Source organism: Channa argus, chromosome 4, assembly GCF_033026475.1.
Source record: "Channa argus isolate prfri chromosome 4, Channa argus male v1.0, whole genome shotgun sequence".
In the NCBI taxonomy this organism is placed as follows: Eukaryota; Metazoa; Chordata; class Actinopteri; order Anabantiformes; family Channidae; genus Channa; species Channa argus.
In genome coordinates, this window is record NC_090200.1 from 4,080,941 (window position 1) to 4,104,267 (window position 23,327).

General features: G+C 40.3%; 3 protein-coding genes across 8 annotated transcripts; 1 reads left to right on the plus strand and 2 right to left on the minus strand.

Moving 5' to 3' along the window:
• Positions 1-364: 364 nt before the first annotated feature.
• On the minus strand, positions 365-6,299 carry LOC137125043 (four and a half LIM domains protein 2-like). The gene is made up of 6 exons (XM_067499933.1): positions 6,205-6,299; positions 4,462-4,636; positions 3,719-3,893; positions 3,445-3,614; positions 2,258-2,444; positions 365-1,250 (listed from the first exon to the last, which is right to left on the minus strand). The coding sequence occupies exons 2-6, from the start codon at positions 4,615-4,617 to the stop codon at positions 1,099-1,101; spliced, it is 840 nt and encodes a 279-aa protein (XP_067356034.1). The 5' UTR covers positions 4,618-4,636; positions 6,205-6,299; the 3' UTR covers positions 365-1,098.
• A 2,281-nt stretch (positions 6,300-8,580) lies between these two features.
• Positions 8,581-11,682, plus strand: LOC137125902 (PI-PLC X domain-containing protein 1-like). 3 transcript variants are annotated; one of them, XM_067502116.1, is made up of 7 exons: positions 8,581-8,851; positions 9,017-9,153; positions 9,558-9,680; positions 9,769-9,924; positions 10,174-10,286; positions 10,530-10,600; positions 11,023-11,682. In XM_067502116.1, exons 1-7 carry the CDS (start codon positions 8,749-8,751, stop codon positions 11,340-11,342), a joined length of 1,023 nt encoding a protein of 340 aa, XP_067358217.1. In that variant the 5' UTR covers positions 8,581-8,748; the 3' UTR covers positions 11,343-11,682. The 3 variants fall into 3 exon arrangements, with proteins under 3 accessions (XP_067358217.1, XP_067358216.1, XP_067358218.1); XM_067502115.1 differs by having other exon boundaries at positions 8,583-8,851; positions 9,555-9,680; XM_067502117.1 differs by having other exon boundaries at positions 8,588-8,910; positions 9,555-9,680.
• LOC137125901 (NLR family CARD domain-containing protein 3-like) lies at positions 11,445-20,331 on the minus strand. 4 transcript variants are annotated; one of them, XM_067502113.1, is made up of 18 exons: positions 20,210-20,319; positions 19,128-19,168; positions 18,912-19,008; positions 18,465-18,590; positions 18,276-18,377; positions 17,769-17,847; positions 17,466-17,670; positions 15,570-17,364; positions 15,208-15,381; positions 14,879-15,052; positions 14,627-14,794; positions 14,305-14,478; positions 13,829-14,002; positions 13,542-13,715; positions 13,279-13,452; positions 13,027-13,200; positions 12,904-12,950; positions 11,445-12,811 (listed from the first exon to the last, which is right to left on the minus strand). In XM_067502113.1, exons 3-18 carry the CDS (start codon positions 18,992-18,994, stop codon positions 12,285-12,287), a joined length of 4,350 nt encoding a protein of 1,449 aa, XP_067358214.1. In that variant the 5' UTR covers positions 18,995-19,008; positions 19,128-19,168; positions 20,210-20,319; the 3' UTR covers positions 11,445-12,284. The 4 variants fall into 4 exon arrangements, with proteins under 4 accessions (XP_067358214.1, XP_067358211.1, XP_067358213.1 ...); XM_067502110.1 differs by having other exon boundaries at positions 20,176-20,318; XM_067502112.1 differs by having other exon boundaries at positions 20,017-20,316.
• Between the last annotated feature and the right edge of the window lie 2,996 nt (positions 20,332-23,327).

Consider the following 23,327-nt stretch of genomic DNA (forward strand, 5'->3'; position numbering starts at 1 on the left):
CAGCTTTTATTTAACAGCAAAAATTACTATGCCAATCAAGAATTTGTGTATACAACCGTATGCATTTGTATGAGGTAAAAAATCAAACTCTGTATAAAATTCAGCTAAAATTATAATATAAAATTAAAACTATTTAAATAAATGACATAAAAAAAGGTTCATGTTTTAGCCTTTCAAACTTACTTGTCCTGAATTACAGCAAAGAATAAACTTTGACTATTTGTTTAACTGAATAAATTATCTGCACCAAAGCAGTCTACATCACCGTTATTAACAGTTATGACAAACCTTTTATCACAGATAAATGATACATAATTGTAGATTTAATACTTTAACTCCCTGCAAAAAGTGAAAGATCGAAGGCTTATAACTGATTTATTTATTCATATTTATTAACCATTGTTAAAGCCTTTATACAACTTAATTGTTTATTAACTGGCACCAAGAGTTAAAAACAGATGCTTGAACAAAGTGGAATTCCATTGTAATTGTTAAAAGTTTATTGCTTTTCCACATCTCATATTACATGATGGGTTAATGAGTATTTTTCTCTGAATTGTAGAATTAGACAGAAGATAACTGAATCAAACTGACTAAACAAATGTCCAACAGTAGGCGCTTGTTTCCATAACAAGTTGATTGACCCACTGGAGCAGGCATCAAATCAAAATGTAGTTGGACTAAACAGTATTAGTAGTACTATATTAACATAACTGATTAAGAATTAGGTTTAAGTGCCATCACAGAGTCATCAGTTAGAACAACTTTACATCTTCTTAACATACCTTAAAATAATATGCCACATACAGACCTTTTTCCAAAGTGAAATTTTTTTTAGGATACTCAAACAGCTAATTTAGGATACTTACAATGAACGCATGAAACTGTCTGTCAAAATGTTTGCTAAGAAACTAGTAAAATGGAAAAAATAGAGTCAACATCCCCAGGATGTCCTAAAAAACACAGTATCATAAGCACATGCAGAATCTGTAAGAGCAGAATTATTTGCAGGAAACCGATAAATGTCGTGTCACGTTAGGAGAAAAACTGCCAGTCTTCTTTGATTGGCAGCTAACATGGACGAATCAATCAAATTCTTCAGAGGTCTTTTCCACAGTCGGGGCAGAGGATGTCATCTTTGCACGTCAGGAACCCTCGGCCAACCAGCGACACGCAGCACTTTTTGCACCTGAAGCAGTCGTTGTGCCACTGGCGCTGGTCAAACGAGATGTACCTAGTACCACCGAGACCTAAGACAAGAACAACACAGAGGAGCCATGAGTGACCTACAAGGTCTTATGATCTGTGTAATGTAATTATTCTGTAATTGATGGGGAGCGGATGCACAGATGGAGGCATGTGACTGGAAAAAGTTCAGGTGTCATGTGTGGTCAGTTCTGTCTACTTGCAGTTTAGATCTTGTGCTGAATGTTTTAGAGTTTGCTTTACCTGAGCAGAATTACAATTCAGTATAGAAGAATTATTTCAATAAAAAATAGACACCAGTAGCCATATAGACATCAGATCTCACACTTGCTGCATGTCAGATGAAGGTCCTATGACCCCATATGTGTGCTACACTAAAGTAGCTTTACTTATGTTGTACTCAGTGTAGTTATTGTAATATCTAAGGGTCATTCCAACCATTTTTCTTGTGTTTTGGCACTGCTGAGCCTGTGAAAACAGTTGTATAACTGTTGTTATATAACCCCCTTACCTCTTATTAGTTGTATAAGAGGTCAGGGTCCAAATCAGAAGCTAGAGCCTCTGCATAAGGTGAACAATTAAATGAGCACAGTTTTTAAAAATGACCAAAAATAGATTTAGGATGATGAAAACTGAACTCAACAACTACAGAGACTATATGTTCCCATGATGGTGAAAAACCACAAAGAGACAAAAGAAAACACAACATAAAACATAAAAAACACAAAATGACCACAGACAAAATGGATCCCTGGGGGACTTTAGGGGGTTTACTTCTTGAAAATGTTACCACTTAAAAAGCAGTTTTAATAATTAGGCCCTTTTTATATATTTTAATTAGATCAGACCTCAGTCATCCGTTATGTCAACCTGGCACTGAAATGTCCAATGAATTAAGTTTAAAATGTTCCGTTAAAAGTTAAGTAATATCTTTTTTTTGCACATTTTGAATTCCCACTTACTTCATTTGGTTTAAGACTGAATAATCACTAAGTGTTCATTAAAGGTCGTACTTTGGTAACATCAAAGCTAAGTTGAGGGTAACCTGTACCACTGATCGGGGCGGTGCAGGAGGCACATTTCTTGGCAAACAGGTTGCAGAAGCAGGCCAGGCAGTAGGCAAAGTCGTCCCGGGAGGTGAACCGCTGGCCGGCCAGCTGCTGCTTGCACCCAGTGCACACAAAGCACTCCTTGTGCCAGGGCTGGTCACGGTAGTTCACTCCTCTGGTGGTGATGGGCTGAAACAAATGGGCCAGACAGATTCTTGTTGGTGCAGTCACATTCAGTGTGACCATTCACTTTTCATTATCATCAAAAGAGTAATAATATTAGGGCTGCAATAAATACATTGTCTCTAAAATGGAAAAGTTGTACAAGTGATGCCATCAGACATCTTGTAATTTGCTATCAGTTAAGACAAACTTACAACCTTTTTTTTGCCTCAAAATAGACTCAAATTATTAATTGCTTGTGATAATTCTTGCCACCCTAATTAAAGTAATCTTTGGAGACAAGTGGGGAAAAAATGCAAACAATATCTTAACTCTTATTCCTCAGATTGACTTTGTTTTGTGGTGAAGACGGCATCTCGGCCGATCGGGAGACTGCAGACACAATCCATGTGTCTTTTATTTCTAAATGCTGAAAATGCCCACAATTATCAGTGCGTGCATCCATGATGGTTATTTGTCGCAGGCGAGCCACACGACTGCTGTCTCACCTGCCAACCTTAAGCAAAAAACCACATCCGATTCCCTCCTGCTTGGCCATCTGTTTCCTGCCATAACTGTCATACTGCATGCAGTACACGTTACTCTTCCTTCCTCCATAACCAGACGTCCAGGCTCAAACTTTCAGGCCCAGAAAGCAGCGAACTGAGTTTTAAATTCCGATCAGAAGCCCAGGTGTTCTGTGTATGCAGCTGTTAAATTTAGGCCTTTGGGGTTTGTCTTTTCACTCTGCGTGAGCTTCATAGCAGTTATGTTTAACTTTAAAGAGACACAGGGAGAGAATCTAATGGAAAAGTTAAGGTTGAAAAGGTTAACTGTGCTCATAAATGCCTCGGAAGCAGAATATTGATCTAGTTATTATCTGGAGGACGGAGGAAATGTTCATTATATACTCCAGGATACTTAACACAAAAATTTGTAAAGAATTTGTGAAGATTTTAATTTTTTTTAATTTTCAGTTGAAAATTCACTAAGGCGAAAATGTGGATATAAATCAGTGTTGTCTTACCTTGTGACAGTGGACACACTGCAGAGCAAACTGCCTCTCATAGCAGGGCAGACAGTACTTGTTGCCGTCCCTCTGAACAAAGCTCCTGGTGCCAATGGGCTGCTGGCAGTGGTTGCAGATGAAACAACTCTGGTGCCAACTGTTTCCCTTATGCTCCATCTTTTTAGAGCCTGGTGGATGGAGAGAGGATCTTGTGTCAGCTACATTTACATGTACTTGTTATGTTACTTAATGCCTGCGGTTTCTGTGTTTGTGCGTTATCAGGCCTCCTTACCGGGCATAATGGTCTTGAGGCACACACAGCACTTGGCAGAGTACTCGTTGCTGTAACAATCGGTGCACATCGGCATCTCGTCCTTGGTGGTAAACGGCTGGTCGAGCAGAGATCGCCTGCACTTGATGCAGAGGAAGCATTCGCTGTGCCAGTGGTGGTCCCTGTACGACAGATCCTGCAGAGCCAGAAGGAAGAGAGAATTTGTTCAGTTAGAAATCAGAAGAGGGCTTTAAAGTTAGCTACAGGTCTGTATCCAGGACCTTTCCATGGAAACCAAACTATTATTCTGATCAATAAATTCTTAGCATCTAATAGCATTTTGAGCTCCTAAACGGAGGCTGACTTAACAATCATCTCGCAATAGAATAATCATTTACTGAAGTTTAAAGCAACAGCAACTAATTTCTGACCACTACGTTGCATCAACAACCAGTTGTGAACCAAAAAGCCGTCTTAAATTTAACAATAATGTGGCTCATTTTAAGAGCCACATTAATGTTCATTTAGAGTCGTGTTGGTCCAGTATCCCCTCCGTTTTAACCCTTTTTTCGACTTCTACCACCTCCTGAGGGAAATATCTTGTTCTTTAGCAGTGAACCAAAGAGAAATATAAACCTTTTATGGGCTTGTGATAGCATTTTACACAAGCTTGTAGGTGATGAGCAAACACGGAAGGGAAAATATAAGCATAGACATGGAAAAAAGAGGGATCTTTATGCTGGAAATTCTCATTGAAATGTCACCTTGCTGGTGCAGCCAATGAGCTTCCTGCACCATTCACAGCTGTTGGAGAAAAGCTCCTCGTAGCACTTGATGCAGAATGGGTTGTCCTCCTTCAGAATATACTTTTGTCCATACAGGGACTCGTTACACTCTGTACAGTCGTAGCTCTCAGCCATAGTGACTCGAATCTCCTCTCTGAGAAACAAAAAACAAAACAGCTATTCAAGAAACTTTATTCAGGAGCCCGAAATAAGACTGATCTAGATTAGATTTCTCTAATTGGAGAATTAGAATTTGCAGAATTCTTTTCTACGAAAGCAATACAGTATCACATGGTCCTGTAAATAGCATCATGGCACCAGGTGCAGAATGTGGCCTTTTGAAATTCCTGGAAACTTAATCTAATACACACAACAAATTAGTCAGAGGAATGTTGCAAACAGCCCCCAAATGGACACAGCTGACAATAAATAGCATTCACTTCATTAATGGGCATGATGTGACTTTCAGATCTGGTTTATTTGCTCCTACAAATCTAAAATTGGAGGAGATCTAGCTGGATGGAGAGGACATGGGAGAAGAATTACAACAATCATCAAAAAAATAAAGACAAAGTAGAAGGAAAAGATGAAGGGTTTTATGAGCTGTTAACAACACATAAAATCAAATATCAAACATGTGGCTGTTAAAGAAGAAACAGGGAGGACATTCATGCTGTTTAACAACTGGCAGGTCTTCAAAGTGGAAATCGATGCTGTTCTGATGCTGTTAAATTTTTAATTTAACTGATTACATTTATTTTGAGCATTAGTATGGGGGCCTGGTGGCTCAACGGTAGAGCATTGGATTGGTGTGCAGAAGGCCCCGGGTTCAAATCCTACCCCACCAGCCTTAGCCCTGCCCAGCCACCAGGGGCCACCCTGGATAAAATAGGAGGGTTGAGTCCGGAAGGGCATCCAGCTTAAAAACTCATGCCACATCAACATGCGGATCACGCTCCGCTGTGGAGACCCCTGAAGGGACAAGCTGAAAGCTGTTGATCTTTGAATTTAGAGCATCAACTGGACTTTTAGGATTTAAAACATGTCACTGCACAGTAGCTATAATGTATTGTAATGCTAGTGGAGAACTGGAACTGGACTGAGGGATGAAAACACTGTAGCACATACAGATGTTTGACTAGTTATTCAAACTCCAGACTCTAAACCCTCTGCACACTCCATACACCTCAGACTCCATCCTCCACTGTCAATCCTCTGTGCCCTTTACAGTTACCTATAAACTCTTTACTTCCCAATAATACCTGTGTACCCCCTCTGTTTCAGTATATAACCTTTTACAAATCCAAATTCTCTGGAAACCTTAGAAACTTGTCTGGAAACCCTCTGCATCCCCTCTAATCTCTGTCTGACCCATGTAATCCCTAATACTCTTATAAAATTTCCACATTCTATTAGGCAATTTCCTCCTGGGGTTAAGGAGGTTCCTTAAATGTTGAACTTTGTAAAACTCCACAACTACTGATTTAATCATCTACAAACCATCTATATTATTTAAAATCCTCGATATAATAAATAAAAACACCAGTAGATCTCAATTAATCTTCTACACTGCCACAGAAATCTGGAGTATATTCAGCTAATCATGAGGAATTTAGCAGCCGGTTTAAAACAAAAAGAAATTCACCAAAGATCTCTGAATGAGTGGAAGATAAGAGAGAAATACTAACAATAGTGAAGAAGTTTTAAAAAATTGGGTCTTACCTGTTAGTGAGTGATAGAGGATGCTGCTGCCTGCAGGCTGAGAGCAGACGTCTCTGCAGAGCACACAGCAGAAGGTGACCCACACACTGGGGCTGGAAGGTGGAGGCAGTGACCGGAGTGGGCAGGTCAGTTTATATTCACACTGCTGAAAACCCCGACCAGCCCCACTGTGAAATGTGGAAACTGTCCAACATGATAACACAGTGTCTCATTATGTTTTCTCTGAGCTCCAGTGGCTTAAGTTGCTGCTTTGACATAGAAAAACACAATAGCATTACAATGGTTGCAACAAACATCATACTGTTAAATAAGTAGGCAGAATGATTTCATGCAGCATCAAATTATAAATCTATATTTATATATAAATCATATTCATTGTCTCCTGAGAATGGATCTTCACAGTGCAGCTATCATGAATGTAGCCTCCTTCTACCTCACAACGATCACACAATGTGGTCAACTACTCAACATAATTTAAAGCAGGGCTGCTTTGAAAAAGCCTCGTATAAAGTGACAAAATCTATTTCTAGAAAATCACAGAGCTCATTTCAACGACGCAAAATGGCCACAAACACAAGGAAAACAATCCCAAAGAGACAAAATGATGACCAAAAACAACTAATAAACCCACATGTGAAGACTTTAAACACACGTAACACAAACCTAGAAACAAAAAGAAGAAGAAATGTGCAAAACAAAGTTTTCAAAAATGCCAAATATAGCCTCAATTGTAGTGAGTCTGTCCCTCTTTCAGTCTGTCCTTCAGGTCAGAGAAAGGTGTCAGGGGCCTATTGCCCATCTCTGCCCAAGGGCCCATGTTTTCATAAAGCGTCCATGATTTCAAGCCTGAACACACTATTATACTCATGGAAAATGTGAATTCTGGATTTATATTGTGGATATTTGTGGATATATATATTCATAACAGTTTAAATGGCACATACCCAGTGTTGGAGAGAACTGGATCCCTTCTGAACTGTTTCAAAGCATTAAAATAGGAAGATTGTGCAGCCTTGGCAGAGACCTGTGCTTTTAACTTATTTTGTTTAGCATTCAGATTTTGAAAGGATCCATTGAAAGGCTGCAGAAGCAAAGGCACCAGCATTAATATAATTACAGAAAAGGACAAGTAATCTGATAAAATTCAGTTAAAAGAAGTAGATACTGACATAAGGTTAAAGCGAAGACGTAAAAACAACACAGGCTTGGTGTGTATGGTTCAACTCTGGATCTGTGCTTTTCACATTCGCTGCTCAGACTTTTACAGTTTAGGTTTTTTTACAGTTTGGTTGCAGCAGGTTGCAGAAACCAAGACTTTGGCAAAAGCACAGAATAACAAACTAAGAATAAAATGAAAACCCATTATTTCTATAACTGAGTTTGAATCCTTGATTTACAACCCTGCCAGCAATGACCAGCTGATTTAATCTAATTCAAAGAAAGGGTTTGATCCGATTTTAAAGAGCACAGACAAATCTCAGATCACCTCAAATGAACTGAAGCAGGACATTCAAACTCTTGACATGCAGCTGAGCAGAGAGGGCTGAGATAGAAGCAGACAAAACGGTTCTTTTCAAAGCTATTTTAAATGATATGCCATAAAATTCACACCTTTTCTACAGAAGTTGCTCAGTTGACTAAATTTCTTTAATCAAAATCAATCCAGAATATGGATCAGTAATAATGAGGTTTTACTATATCAAAAAAGCAGCACTGCTGTTTGTCAAAAGAAGTTAAACTTCATTAAGAGGAGATTAAAGCTCTCAGAGAAGTCCACATCAAGCAATCCTCAGAATAGACTGTCTCACAATCATGTGAACAATTCTTCAGCTGTTCACATTTTCCTGGACTTCTTTTCTACTCATAGATGCTAATATGTTTAAAGATGACGACAAAACACTCTAATGAATTGAAGTAATTAAGTAACAGAAAATGTCATAGGATTAGATGTACAGGTAGTTCATCCAAGGCAGGTCTGTGTCCGAGAAAGACAAGTGGCTTTGTGTCACGTTGGTTTATTCAGATTGACCTGATAAACGAACACAGAAAGTCTTGCAATATGATAAATAAGAACCACACAGACACACACAAACAAATAAACAAACACACACACACACGCACATGACACAAATGAACCTGAAGTGCATGATTTTGATTTGTGCTCCTGGAAATCCAGCACACACTGTTTATTGAAACTAGAATAATATGACAAATTAATAAGCAATGATGCAGACTTTGAATGTTTTTAACCATCTTTTATTTCATTTTTATTCATAATGCCTTATATTTTAATGTGTGTAACGTACAGATATTTACTTTATTTGGTCTTATTTGAATGTACATTTTATTTTTGAAAGATATCAGTATCCGGTTTTATTTAGAAAATCATCACAGGAAGTGAGCTTGTTGACGCTAGTAGGCGTTTTTACGACTGGAAGACTGTAAACACAGAACGTTGTTTGGACTCAGTTTTAGAAAAAGGAGGATGCTCAAAATCCGGAATAAGAAAACAAGGAACAAAAGAAAATATCTTAGGTGAAGAACATGGCGGACGGACAGCGGTGGGCGCTCGGAGGTAACACGGACTGGATGTCCGGTCTGCACGAGGTGCTGCGAGATGTGCCGCTGTGGAACTTGGCCATACCCGGTACACAGAACCGAGCCTGGATTTCAGAATTTACTTATGTTTACTTCCTGTTAGATTTGGTGGGTGAAAGGTAGTTTCGGGTGTTTTTGACTCCTTATCTGCTCACATGACCAAAACGAAATAGACGGAGGATCATCAAACTGTCTGTCTTCCGTCTCTCTTCAGGGAGCCATGACAGCATGTCTTTCTGTCTGGACGTCTCCTCCCCTGTGCTGAGATCGGAGCCCTGTGTCCTCAGAGTGACAGACTGGCTGTTTCCCTGTTGGACTCGCCCCTGTGTCTCCCGCTGGGCCACCACGCAGGTGTCTTGTATTTACTCAAATAAAAGTAGTAAAAATATTTTATGCAGAATATTAATGAATGATATTATTGGATCATAGTGATTGTATTGCATTTCAAAAGTTCTAAAAAGTAAGTACTGACTAAAGTTGTTAAATAAAGGTAGTAGAACAAAAGTATATTGGCCTCTAAAATGTAGTAAATACAAAATGTGAAGTAGCATAAAAGGGAAATACTCAAGTTCACTAGAAAGACCTAAAATAAACAGATTTTCTGTAAAGAAAAAAACCAAACTGTGGTGCAGTTTACTGTATACTGTCCGTGTATATTAAATATGAACCACTGACATCACCACTTGCTTTGTATTATTGTACAGTTGTAAGAATTTCTTTACAGTTTTTCCTCCCATATCTTGTTTGTGTAGCAGTGTGTCCTGAGGGAACAGTGTGATCTTGGCATTCGTTTCTTGGACCTGCGGATCGCCAAGAAGCCAGCTGGAGGTGGCAAATTGTTCTTCGCCCATGGTATCTACACTCTGATATCCGTCAAGGTACAAGAAACTGTATTTTATGGACTGAAACTCTGCTCTCATGGAAACTTATTTTACAGTAGTATTAACAGTACGTGTCTGTTTGCAGGAGGCTCTGAATGAACTGGCTACGTGGCTGGATGCTCATCCTAAAGAGATAGTTATAATTTCCTGCTCGCATTTTGAATCTCTCACAGATGAAGACCACATCAGCCTTGTGGAGTTCATCATCACACTGTTTGCAGATAAACTCTGCTCCTCACAGGTTAAAAAAAACCAGAGAGCTAGAGAACGGAATATGTGTATAATTAGGTGTTAAGATATTTAATCCACAAGAGTTTTAATATTTTGTTATTGCAGCTTCACAAATTTACAAATATTAAATTTCAGTCATATAAAACAGGAAAGCAGCAAGCATTTATATTTTTGACATTTTAATGAATTAATGATTAATTGAAAGGTTAGTTTTGAGCATTTCAAGTCTTAAAGTTTCAGCATGTGTTCATATGTGCAGGAGACACCTACTCTACGTTCCTGCTGGTCCAGAGGTCAGCAGGTTGTTGTGTCTTATGGCAACCAGCAGATGGTTCTGCAGCACCCTGAGCTGTGGGCTGAGATTCCGTACTGGTAAATACGTAGCGGAGCTTTATTAGGCTGCAGCATTTTCCTCGATTTTAATCACCAATCCACTTAGGTGTCCACTCTTACTTCCATTAAAAAACATAATGTTAAACAACGTTTTCTGCAGATTAAGCGAATACAAATTCAGACTTCTGCATCTTACAGCTCTACAACTGTCCAGTAACAACAAAATCGTATTTGGAGAAAAACTTTAAAATCACAAGCTTCATGACGGTGCTCTGTCTTCAGGTATGCTGACAGCTCAGACCCTGAGAAGGTGATTTCTTACCTGGAGGACCAGCAACACCGAGGAAGACCAGGTAGCTCTGACTTAGACTAGATCCAGTTTGTCTGTTGTGCACAAGATGTGTAATCTGAATAAGTGTTTATATCTACTACAAGTGTCCACACTTAAAAGCTGGAAGAAAAACTAGTCATCATGCGGAGGGAGGACGGACATGGTTTTTACAATGTAGTGAAAACAGCACTGGTTGGTTTTCTGAATGGATCTACTTGGTACAGAGACTCTGCGTGACATCAGTATTATTTCTTGTTTAAAATTCACAGATCTCAGTTAAAATATGCAAAACAATCCCAAAGAGACACTGACCAAAACAGTTGGAAAATGACTATAAAGAGGCAGAAAATTGTTCTGATGTTGGCTCCTTTCCCACATCACTGCAGAACAAGCGACAGAGGGCTGGGACTTCTGACTTAACTGGTTGGCCGTGTTGTTTTCCAGCTGGTTTTTACGTCAGCGGTCTGAACCTGACAGAGGACGCTCTCTACGTCTTCCTCCATCCTCTCGAGAACATGAGGAAGATGACGACGAAGGCTCTCTCGGAGTTGCTAAGCTGGGCCAGCGAGCAGCACCCAGGACCTGGGGCAGGTGGAGTGAATATCGTCTGCTGCGACTTTGTGGGCCTGGGTCAGTTCTGCTCCGTTGTGATTGGCCTAAACTACAAACTGGGAGCAGTCACACTCGCTCCACGTCCTGTCTGTAAGACAGCAGCTGCTTCTACCTCGGACGCCATCAGCTGTTGCAACGGCAACCAAACATAAAACCTTTTTTTTTTTTTTGCACAAAAATGTGCAATAATGTCACTTTGAGCTTATGTCATGCTGTTTACACTCTTGTATTTTGTCTTAAAAATGTAATACATATTTTACATTCTTTCTATATTTTTTATTTTTGCATTTTATTTTAGATGGTGCTACTTTGGAACATACTGTCAAAATGTCTTAATAGTTTTTACTGTTTCTCTTTAGTGGAAACTTTACAGGCAGCAGTAATTAATAAGTAGAAAATAAATAATACCAAAGAATTTGCTGCTGTGTGATGGATAGTTCAAGCTTGTCATTTGAACTGTAAGATTTTTGCCCAATTTAAAATGTAAAATTATATTATAATCCTACACAATACAATAAAAACACTAAACATCCTGCTTAAAGCCTGAGTGACATTGTAAGTGATTATAAATTAGCTGCACCTGAACTTACATTTCTTACAGGTAGAAAAAAAAAAAAAAAAAAAAAAAAAAAGTTAAATTCTACAGTGCAGAAAAAAAGAGATGCAGTGTAAAATTCATCTTTAACTTGCCATCTTTCAAGAGGAAAACAAAGATAACCAAGTAGGAGTGATCACTATAAAAAAGCTTGTGAACAAACATCGCACTAAGTTCTAATACTTCTCTCCTGTTTGCTGGTTATATACGGTTAATGCACAATCCGGAATCTGCTGCGTGAGGCGAAACTGACAATACTGAGTCTAGACACGTGAAAATACGTGGGACACTGCAAATACATGAAACCTGCAAAATGAAGTTTCACATTAAATGGCAAATTAAAATGGGAACATTTGGGCGATTAATGTGTTAAAAAACTAAACTAATTTACAGAATATACACGAGCTCTTTACAGCCAAGTGTTTTCAGAGCCTCCTCTCTCAGCATTTCTGAGCTTAGACACTAATCCAGCTAAAACACATTCGTAGCTGTGTCTTCATCACAGGGACACTGACGACTCGAGTGACAAGAAGCCAAATCCGGGGTAGAGGGGCTCAGAGAATGTGCAGTAGAAGGTGTACAGGTGGATCAGTGAGTCAGGCGACACACTGTAGTAGGACAGAGAACCAGAAGGCCAGTCCAGATACACCCCAACTCTGTTGGACAAAGACGAAGGACGGATGAGAAGAGCTGTTCTTATGTTACAATGCCAGGCATAGTAACCACTATCAGTAAACTCTAAACTCCATGATTTCTCATTCCACCCAAGCCTGCTGCCATCACGGGCTCCTCTCCTCCTGAGGCCTCTGTAAGTCACTCCAATGTCAACGCCTCCTTCCCAGTCCACCTCCCAGTAACAGCGACCAGCTAGACCAGTTGTGCACAGCAGCTGGTAGCACCAGTCGAATCTGTCTGGGTGATCCTCATACGGCTGCTTCACTGGCGACAGCATCACTTTGCGTTTGTCTTCAGAGAGGAGGACGTTTTTGTGAGCGGTGTTTGGGTCCAGGGTCAGCTCGCAGGTATCTGACGGAGGTAGATATGTAACGTATAAGCAGGTGTGCGGGTTTTGACTGACTCAGCCACACAAATGTGCTGTGTATCAGAAAAGTACTCACACTTTGCCAGACCAGGCTTCAGCCACTGATTGCAACCACAGTCCACCCTGCAGGAAGAATCCAAGTTAGAGACGGTTAACCTTCATAAATATCCTTCACTCTCTCCTCTCCTACATCCCATACCTGAGCGTCTTCAGTCTTCGCTGTGGATTCTCCAGCGCAGCAGACAGCACGTTCACACCTGATTCGCCTGCACAATTGTATCTCAAGTCCAGCTCTCTCAAATGGGAAGGGTTGGAACTCAAAGCGGAGGCCAAAGAAGTGCAGCCTTCCTCTGTGATCAAGCAACCTGACAAGCTTCACAAAACACAAACAGTCATTAATGCAAAACAAGAAACCTTCAATTTTACTCACGATGGATTCGTGGATTCTTACCTGAATGTTTCCAGTTTACAGTTTGGACTTGTCAGTCCAGCACAGAGCAATTTCACACCTGAATCCTGCAGGTCATTGTTACTCAAGTCCAGTTGTCTCAGATTGGATGACTTGGTGCCGAGGACTAATGAGAACTCTTGACAGCTTTTTCCTTTAAGCTTAGTTTGATTTAATCTATAAAAAAAAAATACAATATTCTGAGATTAAAGGAATGTGATTAATGTCAGGTGTTATTTGATAAGGGTGTTCAAATCGGATCTCACCGGAGAGTTTCCAATACACAGTGTGGATTCCTCAGTCCTGCACACAGCAGTTTCACTCCAGAGTCCTTCAGGTGGTTGTTACTCAGGTCCAGCTCTCGCAGACTAGCTGCCTGGCAGCTGAGAACTGATGCCAGAGTTTGACAGCTTCTTTCCGATAACTTACAGCCACTCAGCCTGAAGGATTTCAATCAGCCAATTTACTTACTGAATGTAAACATTAATGAAGCAATGTCATGTGTATGATTTGTGAAATCACATAATAAGATCACACTTTGCAGAATCCTCACCTGAGAATTTCCAGGGCACAGTGTGAACTTTCCAGTCCAGCAAACATCAGCTTCACTCCTGAATCTTGCAGATCGTTGTTACTAAGGTCCAGCTCTATCAGACTGCAGGACTGGGAGCAGAGAACTGATGAGATCTCTGGGCAGCAATTCTCAGTGAGGTTGGTCTGAATCAACCTGACAGTGAAACAACAAACACACACACACACACAAACCTTTATCCCATTTTAAAAAGTGTTGCTAAGTACAACATCAATGTTGCCAACCAAGAAACATTCGTACACACATCCTTTCCATCCTTTGTGCCAGTGTGACCTAATAAACTACAAAAAAATATTTAAGTATAAGTTCTAATAATTGCTTTAATGTGTCTAATAGAACTAAAATGAGACAAATATATGAGCATACAATTACTGAGCAGAATATCTAAAATAGTTTTTAAAAAACACATGCTGCCCCAGCTTCTAACCTAATCTTACCTGAGAGCTCGGAGTGAACTTTGAGGACTTGCCAGTCCAGCTAGGAGCAGTTTTAATCCTGAATCCCGCAGGTCATTGTTGCTCAGGTCTAGTACTCTCAAACTAGAAAGCTCGGAGGTGAAAAACGATGAGAACTCCGCACAGCATTTCTCTGTTAGCCTGGTTCGAATCATTCTAATAACATGACAGGACATCTGTGTTATAAAATATGGATTCAGTGGATTTAGATCACTTTCAAAACATTTTGAATCAAAACAGACAATTTAGACCAATAATGATTTAGGACACAGTGTAAATCACGGAAATCCTAATTTGTTCCAACCTCAGCGTTTCCAGTCTACAACGTTGACTTTTCTGTCCAGTAGAGAGAAGCACAACTCCAGAATCCTGCAAGTCATTGTTACTCAGGTCTAGCTCTGTCAAAGTAGAGGAGCTGAGCATTGAAGTCAGAGTATCTCGGCTTCTCTCTGATAGATTACATCCACTCAGCCTGCAAAGAGTCGGAATCAGTCACTTTGTACAATGACGTTAACAACGCTAGTTTTCTACATAGTAAAACACAACGTCTCCTGACCTGAGTGCTCTCAGTGTACAGCTTTGAATTTCCAGTCCAGCAGAGATAATCTCCGATCCAGAGTCCTGTAGGTCATTGTAACTCAAGTCCAAGTCTTTTAGGCAAGAAGAGCTGGTGCCGAGAACTGATGATAAGTCCGTACAGCATTTTTCTGTGAGATTGTTTTGGTTTAACCTGATGAAACCATTAAACACATTTTTAAATTAGAACACATAGCTCCCTCCCAGAATAAAGCTTTACACTGTTATGCACCGTGAAATATGATCAAGCAGAAAAACACACAATATATTACAGAAGCAGTATTCCTTTCGATCACAATAAAGACTGACCTCAGTTTTTCCAGTCTACATTGTGGATTCTCCAGTCCAGCGGAGAGCAGCTTCACTCCCGAGTCCTGCAGATTGTTGTTCGTCAGGTCGAGTTCTCTCAGACCACAAGACTGCGAGCTGAGAAGTGATGCTAGACCATAGCAGCTTTTCTCTGACAGGTTGCAGCTGCTTAGCCTGTAGACAAAGATGCAACAAAACGTCCTGAAGAAGAAGCAGCTTAATCTCGTTTATTCCACTGATATACTTCTCCAGCAGGTACAAATGAGATTCATTTAGGCCTTTGTTATCCCATTTTTTAACAAGAAAGAAATCAAAACAAAACACCATTATTCATTAATCTTTACCGATTTAATAAAACTTACAGAGACGTCTTAGAGGCTTTGACCACAGGCAGCAGCCGAAGAAGACCCTCCTCTGAAGCAGAGTATTTCTTCAGGTCAAACACGTCAAGATCTTTCTCAGAAGACAGTAAGATGAAGACCAGAGCGGACCACTGATCCGGCGAGAGCTTCTCTGTGGACAGTCGTCCTGAACTCAGGTACTGCTGGATCTCTTCCACTAGAGAACGATCATTCAGTTCATTGAGACAGTGAAACAGATTGATGCTTTTCTCTGGAGACAGATTCTTCCTGATCACGCTCTTGATGTACTCGACTGTTTCATGACTGGTATCGGGGCTAGTTCTCGTCTGGGTCATTAGGCCTCCTAGGAGAGTCTGATTTGTCTTCAATGAAAGACCCAAGAGGAAGCGAAGGAACAGATCCAGGTGTCCATTGGGACTCTGTAAGGCTTTGTCCACAGAACTTTGGTAAAGGTATGATAGTTTAGATTTGTCCTTTAACAGATGAGACCACCAAGCTTTTGTCTGAGACAACAGATTGACACCAGAGTTAAGGAAAGTCAGAAAGACATAGAGCGCAGCCAGAAATTCCTGAATGCTCAGATGGACGAAGCAGAACACCCTCTCCTCATACAGTCCTACCTCTTCTTTGAAGATTTGTGTGAACACTCCCGAGTATACGGACGCAGCTGTGATATCAATGCCGCACTCTGTCAGGTCTGATTCATAGAAGATCAGGTTGCCTTTTTCCAGCTGCTCAAAAGCCAGTTTACCCAGAAACAAAACCATCTCCCTGCTACCTGGATTCCAGTGTGGATCAAATGCAGCTCCTACGTGATATTTGACGTTCCACAGTTTGGCTTGAACCACCAGGAAGTGGATGTACATCTCAGTCAGGGTCTTGGGCAGCTCTCCTCCCTCTCTGGTTTTCAACACATCCTCCAGAACTGTAGCAGTGATCCAGCAGAAGACTGGGATGTGGCACATGATGTGGAGGCTTCGTAACATCTTGATGTGGGAGATGATTCTGCTGGCCTGCTCCTCATCTCTGAATCTCTTCCTGAAGTACTCCTCCTTCTGTGGGTCAGTGAACCCTCTGACCTCTGTCACCATGTCAACACACTCAGGAGGGATCTGATTGGCTGCTGAGGGTCGTGTTGTTATCCAAAGGCGAGCAGAGGGAAGCAGGTTCCCCTTGATGAGGTTTGTCAGCAGCACATCCACTGAGGTCGACTCTGTAACGTCCGTCAGGATCTCATTGTTGTGGAAGTCCAGAGGAAGTCGACACTCATCCAGACCGTCAAAGATGAACACAACCTGGAACCGTTCAAATCTGCAGATTCCTGCGTCTTTGATTTCAGTAAAGAAGTGATGAACAAGTTTCACCAAACTGAACTTTTTCCCTTTCAGCAGATTCAGCTCTCTGAAAGTAAAAGCAAATGTGAACTTTATGTCCTGGTTGGCTTTGTCTTCAGCCCAGTCCAGGGTGAACTTCTGTGTTAAGACTGTTTTCCCAATGCCAGCCACTCCCTTTGTCATCACTGTTCTGATTGGTTCATCTCTTCCAGGTGAGGCATTAAAGAGGTCTTCACATCTGATAATGTTTTCTGGTGTGGCCTGTTTCCTGGATGTTGTTTCAATCTGTCTGACCTCATGTTCGTCATTGACCTCTCCAGTCCCTTCATCTGTGATGTAGAGCTCAGTGTAGACCTCGTTCAGAAGCGCTGGATTTCTGGTGTTACCGGCTCCCTCAAACAAACACTGGAACTTCTGCTTTAAACTAGATTTGAGTTTTCGCTGGCACATGCCAGGAGATTCTGTCCAAACAAAACAACAGTACAATAAGTATTTGGTCTTTGAGTGTAATATGAATTTGTAGCAAGTTTGGAAAACAAACAAACAAAAAAAATCATCTTACTGCTCTCCAGAGATTTAGCCAAATCCTCCTGCTTCGTACCCTTCAAGAAGTACAATGTGATTTTCAGAAATGCCTCTCTGATGTCCCTCATGTCCTCGTCCTCCTCTGTCTTCATTAACACGTCCTCTGAACACTCCACTTTTAAGACCCTCTGCATCCTGTTCAGCTCACTCCTCACAAAACTGACAATGTTCCCCTCAAGCAGCTGGGAAGAGGAATTATATAAAAACATGACATTTATCCCTGATGTTCTGAAGAGGGGAGGACAGAAAGCACTAAAGAGGGAACTGTGGATTTACGCACCATAAATATGGAATCCGTGTCTCTGTGATGCTCAACGTCAGACGGAGCTTTGTGACACTCTGAAATCTCCTGTTGTTGTCTGTGGAGGAAAATTCATGCACTGAGGATTCATTTTGATTACAGATTAACTTTTGTTCTACAACGATCAACTACTGTGAATAGGACACTGATTTTGCATTAAATAAGTCAATACAAAACACACACACACACACACACACACACCTTTTCTGAAGTTAGCAACAACCAATCAGAGTTTAGCTGCAAATGTTTGAATCTAAACATAGTGATCTGTAAACTGTGACTGAAAAGGCATAAACTCACAATTCTAGTAATGTTTTTCACTCAAAATGTCTGAACAATTGCCACACAATGGATGGATGGATGGATTTGGCTACTGTTTGGTATGTGCATTATGTACCATTATGCAGTATATCGACCCTGAGATGCAGCCATTGGGCCAAATTACTATCACAAGTCTTCATGTTATTATGTAAATTGTGTACTTACTCCGAGTCAAAAGAATCTTGTCCAAAAGCCAGCGGTGACTCAATTGACTGGTTCATGGACACACAACCGGGTTCAGGAGAGTCTGGCTTCTCCTCCTGGATCCTGACAAAGATGAACAGTAAAAAAAAATAAATGTATTTTCACCTTAATGGTTGTTGTGGTAATACTAACAGTACAAAGTAAAATTACCCTGTATCAGGAGAATGTAGGTGGAAAGCAATGGGTGGCTCCCTTGACATGTTGCTCATCATGGACACACAGCTGGGTACAGGAGAGGGTGGTCTCTCCTGCTGCTGCTGCTGCTGCTGCTCTGGGCTTTAAAACAACCATTTATAACTTTATTGATGATATGAGACTGGAGATATCTGAAGAAGATTGAAATATTATGTCCTAATTTGGGAAATAACAAGAAAAGTTGATTGCTCCTCGGGCACATTATATGTACGCACAGGTCATCGTGAGCACTTCTATATTAAAACCTGCATGCGACCTTCCAACAAATAACAACCGGACAGCAGTGCCAACAAAATATACTGAACCTTAAGGATGCGACATGATCAATACATAGAATAGAGGCAAAATAAATAAATTCATAATGATCAAACTTTTAGGCTCTGACACTCATCGTGGTCCCACCTCTGAGCTTTGACCCAGCAGCCATGGTCCCCGGAGATGTTGCCGGGGCGGACTACTTCCTCAACCTTTATAGGTGGATCCATAGTGAAGCTCACACCTTCACACAAAGCAAAAAACAAATCATCAGACTGAATCATGTATTTTCAACTCGGTTTACAGTTCTGTATACATTCCACAATTTTTAGTTTCAATTATTAGTAATTGAAAGATGCTCACCTTCCTTTTAGGTCGGAGATTTTTGCTCCTTCATCTTCCACCTTTAAACATACAAACGTACCAACATTTGCCATTTATAACCTTTTCTAACCTTTATTTCATGTTCATATTTTTTTGTTTAGTTTATCGTATTTAACTTTCTTTCTAGACATGTTTGATAAACTGTAAATTTCATCAATCAACAAATTGTTTTCCCGATTCAACATCGCGTGCATCGATTCATTATGAAGAGAAACATTTTTGCAATGATTAACTTTCCTTTAACTTTTTATTCATGATTTCACTGTAAAAGAAATTTTTCCTCTTGGAAGAATTGTAGACAGAAATCAGCGTGATGAACCATCTCAGTTTAATACATGCCGGCATGGAGAAGAACACATGGATGTTGAGTGTTGTTTCTGACTTGTATCTCTCAAACCCCTTCTATTTATACTTCAACCCAAGAAAGGAAACACCCTCACAAAACATGAATGAAGAAACCAGGTGCATGCAGTTGACAGTCATCACTCTTGTCCCTTTCTAGATTATCTGAAGATATCAGTAACGAAGTCAATAAAACCCTTTTATTACCCTCTTTTAGATCTTGCGACCCCAGGACTCACTATCTGCTACATTGCTTGGGCCTTGTAACAACAAAATGCCTGCTGTGATCTTAAACATTCCTCCAAACACGACCCATCCTATGATCTCTTGTCCTCTTTGAGACCTCTTCAATAGCTCATCTTGGTTGATTGTTTGCTAATTATCTAACCATATGACTAAATTTACTTTCTTCCCTCACATCACTCAGTGATTTCACAACACTGCCTACAGTGAAGTAACGCAGAAGCAATAATACTTGTTCTCATTTTTATTACTGCAGCTTTAATAACACCAGACTGTATTTTACCTTCCAGCGAAGTAAAACGAAGCTCCAGGTTCACCGAGGAAACCAACCACGCACAAACACACACACACACACACACACGTACGTACACACACACACAAAACAACAGACACACACACACAAAACCGACACAGATGAAAAAGACAGAGACAGATTTGTTACCCGTTAAATAACAGAAACTATAAAGTCCACTGACGCGCCCAGGTGTTCCACCTTCACCCCGGCCAGACACTTAAGCTCCTTCCTGGAGGGACGTGCCCCGATTTGACACCGAAGCAGTAGCGTTGTCCTACCGTACTGACTGAAACAAGACTAAGTCCTCTTTTAGGTCATTTACGGTATGTTAGGCCTTGTGTGTTGGGAGCCTCTTACGCTGCACGTTGTCTCAGAGGAAGGTTTGCCTGTCAGGCTGCACTCAGGGCGAAACAACCCCCAACTCAAGAAGTTCAAATTCAGCCTAATTAAAAATGAATTAAGGCTTCAGACAACAAGCGGCCTGAGGGCAGACTTGTTTCAGGTTGGTTCTCTAATGTCAATGCCTTTAAACGTCCATTAAAGCTCTTTAATGCCTGTTAAAGAAAAAAACATAATTTGGAAATAATTCAATCTTATCTGATCATTTTGAGTTGTAACTCATACCTTGTGTTTTTTGTGGCTTCATAAAAATATTGACGCACTCACCTGTGTTGCCTTCAGGTATTGAGGTGTGATCAAACTAATAGGTTTACAGAGCAGCAGGATGTGTGTGTTTGCACCGCCTGCCAAAATATCCTTGTTACACTTTGCAGGTAATATCTTTATTTGAAATAATAAAAAGGGTGGAACAAAGCTCAGAAAGCAGAGTCACAACAAGTAAGTTAAGATCATTTCTAGTTTTTTGTGACAGTGTCTCAGTAGAGAATGGGATGCGTTTGGGGAAGTTAAACTGATAACCGTAAGTCATGCGCAGGACAAATAAGATGTGAACAAAGTCATACAACGCTACTCATTATTTGAGGGAGGTCGGAATCAGTAAACAATGAATGAAGCCTGTCATAGAAAGATACAGGTTCAGAAAGATGTAAGAGTTAATATGCTGCACGTGTTGTCAAATTGAAAATAACTTCACAGTTCTGATACTATTAAAATAAGTTGCATTAGTTTGAATATCCGAACACACTGAGGAACTTCCTCCTTTCTTAAGATCCCCTTTTTGCTCCATATGTCTTCCTCTTATCATATAAATAGCAGTTTTGAACATTTCTGTTGCTCAGAAGAGGGTTTGTCAAGATTCTGTTGACCTCTGACCTTTCCTAGTAGCACAAGAAGTGGTACAGCACTTTTTTGTTTGTTTTTCAAACGGGAAAAAACCAAATGTCATTATCTTAACTGAATGAAAAGACCGACGGCTTGTCCCTTCAGGGGTTCGTCACAGTGGAACATGTTCCGCACGTTGATTTTGCATGTGTGCCCTTCCTGTCCCAACGCTCACATTTTTTTGCGGGCTCGAGCTCAGGACCGGCACCAAGGTGTCCATGAGTGGCAGGGTGGGGCCACACCTGGTGGGGTGGGATTCGAACCAGCGGCCTTGTGCATCCCAACCCAATGCTCTACCACGGAGTCACCAGACCCCCATCATCTATCTGAACCTATTTAGATTTTTGCATGAAGATTTAACATATTGGTACAAATTTAACAGTTTCACTCTTAAAAGATCACAGTCATGCAGGTAAACACATGCAGCTTGAGCTTTGAGGCCAAAGCTCTGCCAGTGCAGGAGCTGCTCCCTGCATCCGTGAACAAATGAGGCCCAGCTGGGGAGGCAGGTGGCTGAGGACACAAGCAGTTAGGTGATCATCAGAGAACAGGGCTGGAGAATAACCCTGACCCCCCTAGAGACAGTAAAGACAATCTGCTATCAGCAGATAGGGGGAGGTGCAAACCACAAGTGGCATTAAAATCACCCTCCTTCTTATCATAACTCCATCAGATCTGAGGACACACACGACATACGTATGTTTCAGATTCAGTGTGACTCATTTTCTTTAACTGCACATATTCCTGTTTAAATCTTCATTCTTAAGGCTTTAACCCAAAGTTTTACCAAATCCCGTACAAGCACCACGTGTTTCAGAGTTTCTGCTTCACATCTAAATATTCCTGGAATCTCTCGAGTTTCAGTCACGTGACTTTAACAGCCTCTACAGTAACTGATTCGTGACTGACAGTGATGTGTTAATGAGTCACTTGTGTAAGTGACTCAGTGGGTGGAGACCAGGAAGCTCTGCAGTCCACAATCATAAACTATGACCTTTTCAAATAACTGGGATCATGCTGCACATACAAAATTGCATCCTATAGTTTGCCTTACATTGGTTTGTTAATATCTCTCTGTATCTATTAGCAACAGTAATAACATATTGTTCCTGCCATTATTATCCACGTTTACACTATGTGTGTCTTCTGTAACTCTTGCACTGAGACTGTTGTTGATTTAGTTTGGAACTGTCACCGATTCTGATTCTGAATGTAAAAGTTTATTATTTATTGACCTTTATTATTTCCAAAATTCAAAACACCCTCTTTCTAAAATGGGAAAATATTCTGTTTAGTCTTGTTTGGTTTTCTTGACCATTACAGAAATGACAAATTATATCTAACAAATTTTATTTTACTTATGGCCAAGTTATATCTTCTTACATGTAAAATATGAAACTCTAAACCTTTTTCTGCTTTAGTCAATAAAAATTAAAAACTATATATATAATATGATATATTTTCACTTTCGTTTGTAAGATTTCCCCAATAAAGATTCTTTTTTAAAAAGAAAGCATTGAATCATGGTGACATCAGCTGGACAGATCTTTGGTACAAGGTGTGAAAGGGCAAAATATATGAAACAGCTGGGAGGCAACTGTTGTGCTGTTGTCCAGCAAAGATATATGGTCTCTATTAACATCTGAAAATTACAATAAGCATTAAATAAAACAAATAATTTTCTGAAAATTATGAGCCACAAATTGTGTATTTTCCTATTTGTATATGCTTTTGTAAATGTGCGTTTAGTGAAGGGGTTTCCGAGAGCCCATATATCACACCTGTTGGTGACAGGTTCATTAATGCTGGTGAAAAGCTAAATGAACAATTAGGAAGCTATAGTTGAAGAATCACTGTTCTCAAATACTGACACAGTATTAATCTAAAAGTTACCGTCAACACGTGCAAATTAAAATTTAATTTTGTTAATAGATCACTATTCAGAGATCCTACATAACCATCTCTTGTGTCAGATTATTGCATTTAATCGACGTCTGATTGCACACTTCCCGACTCTG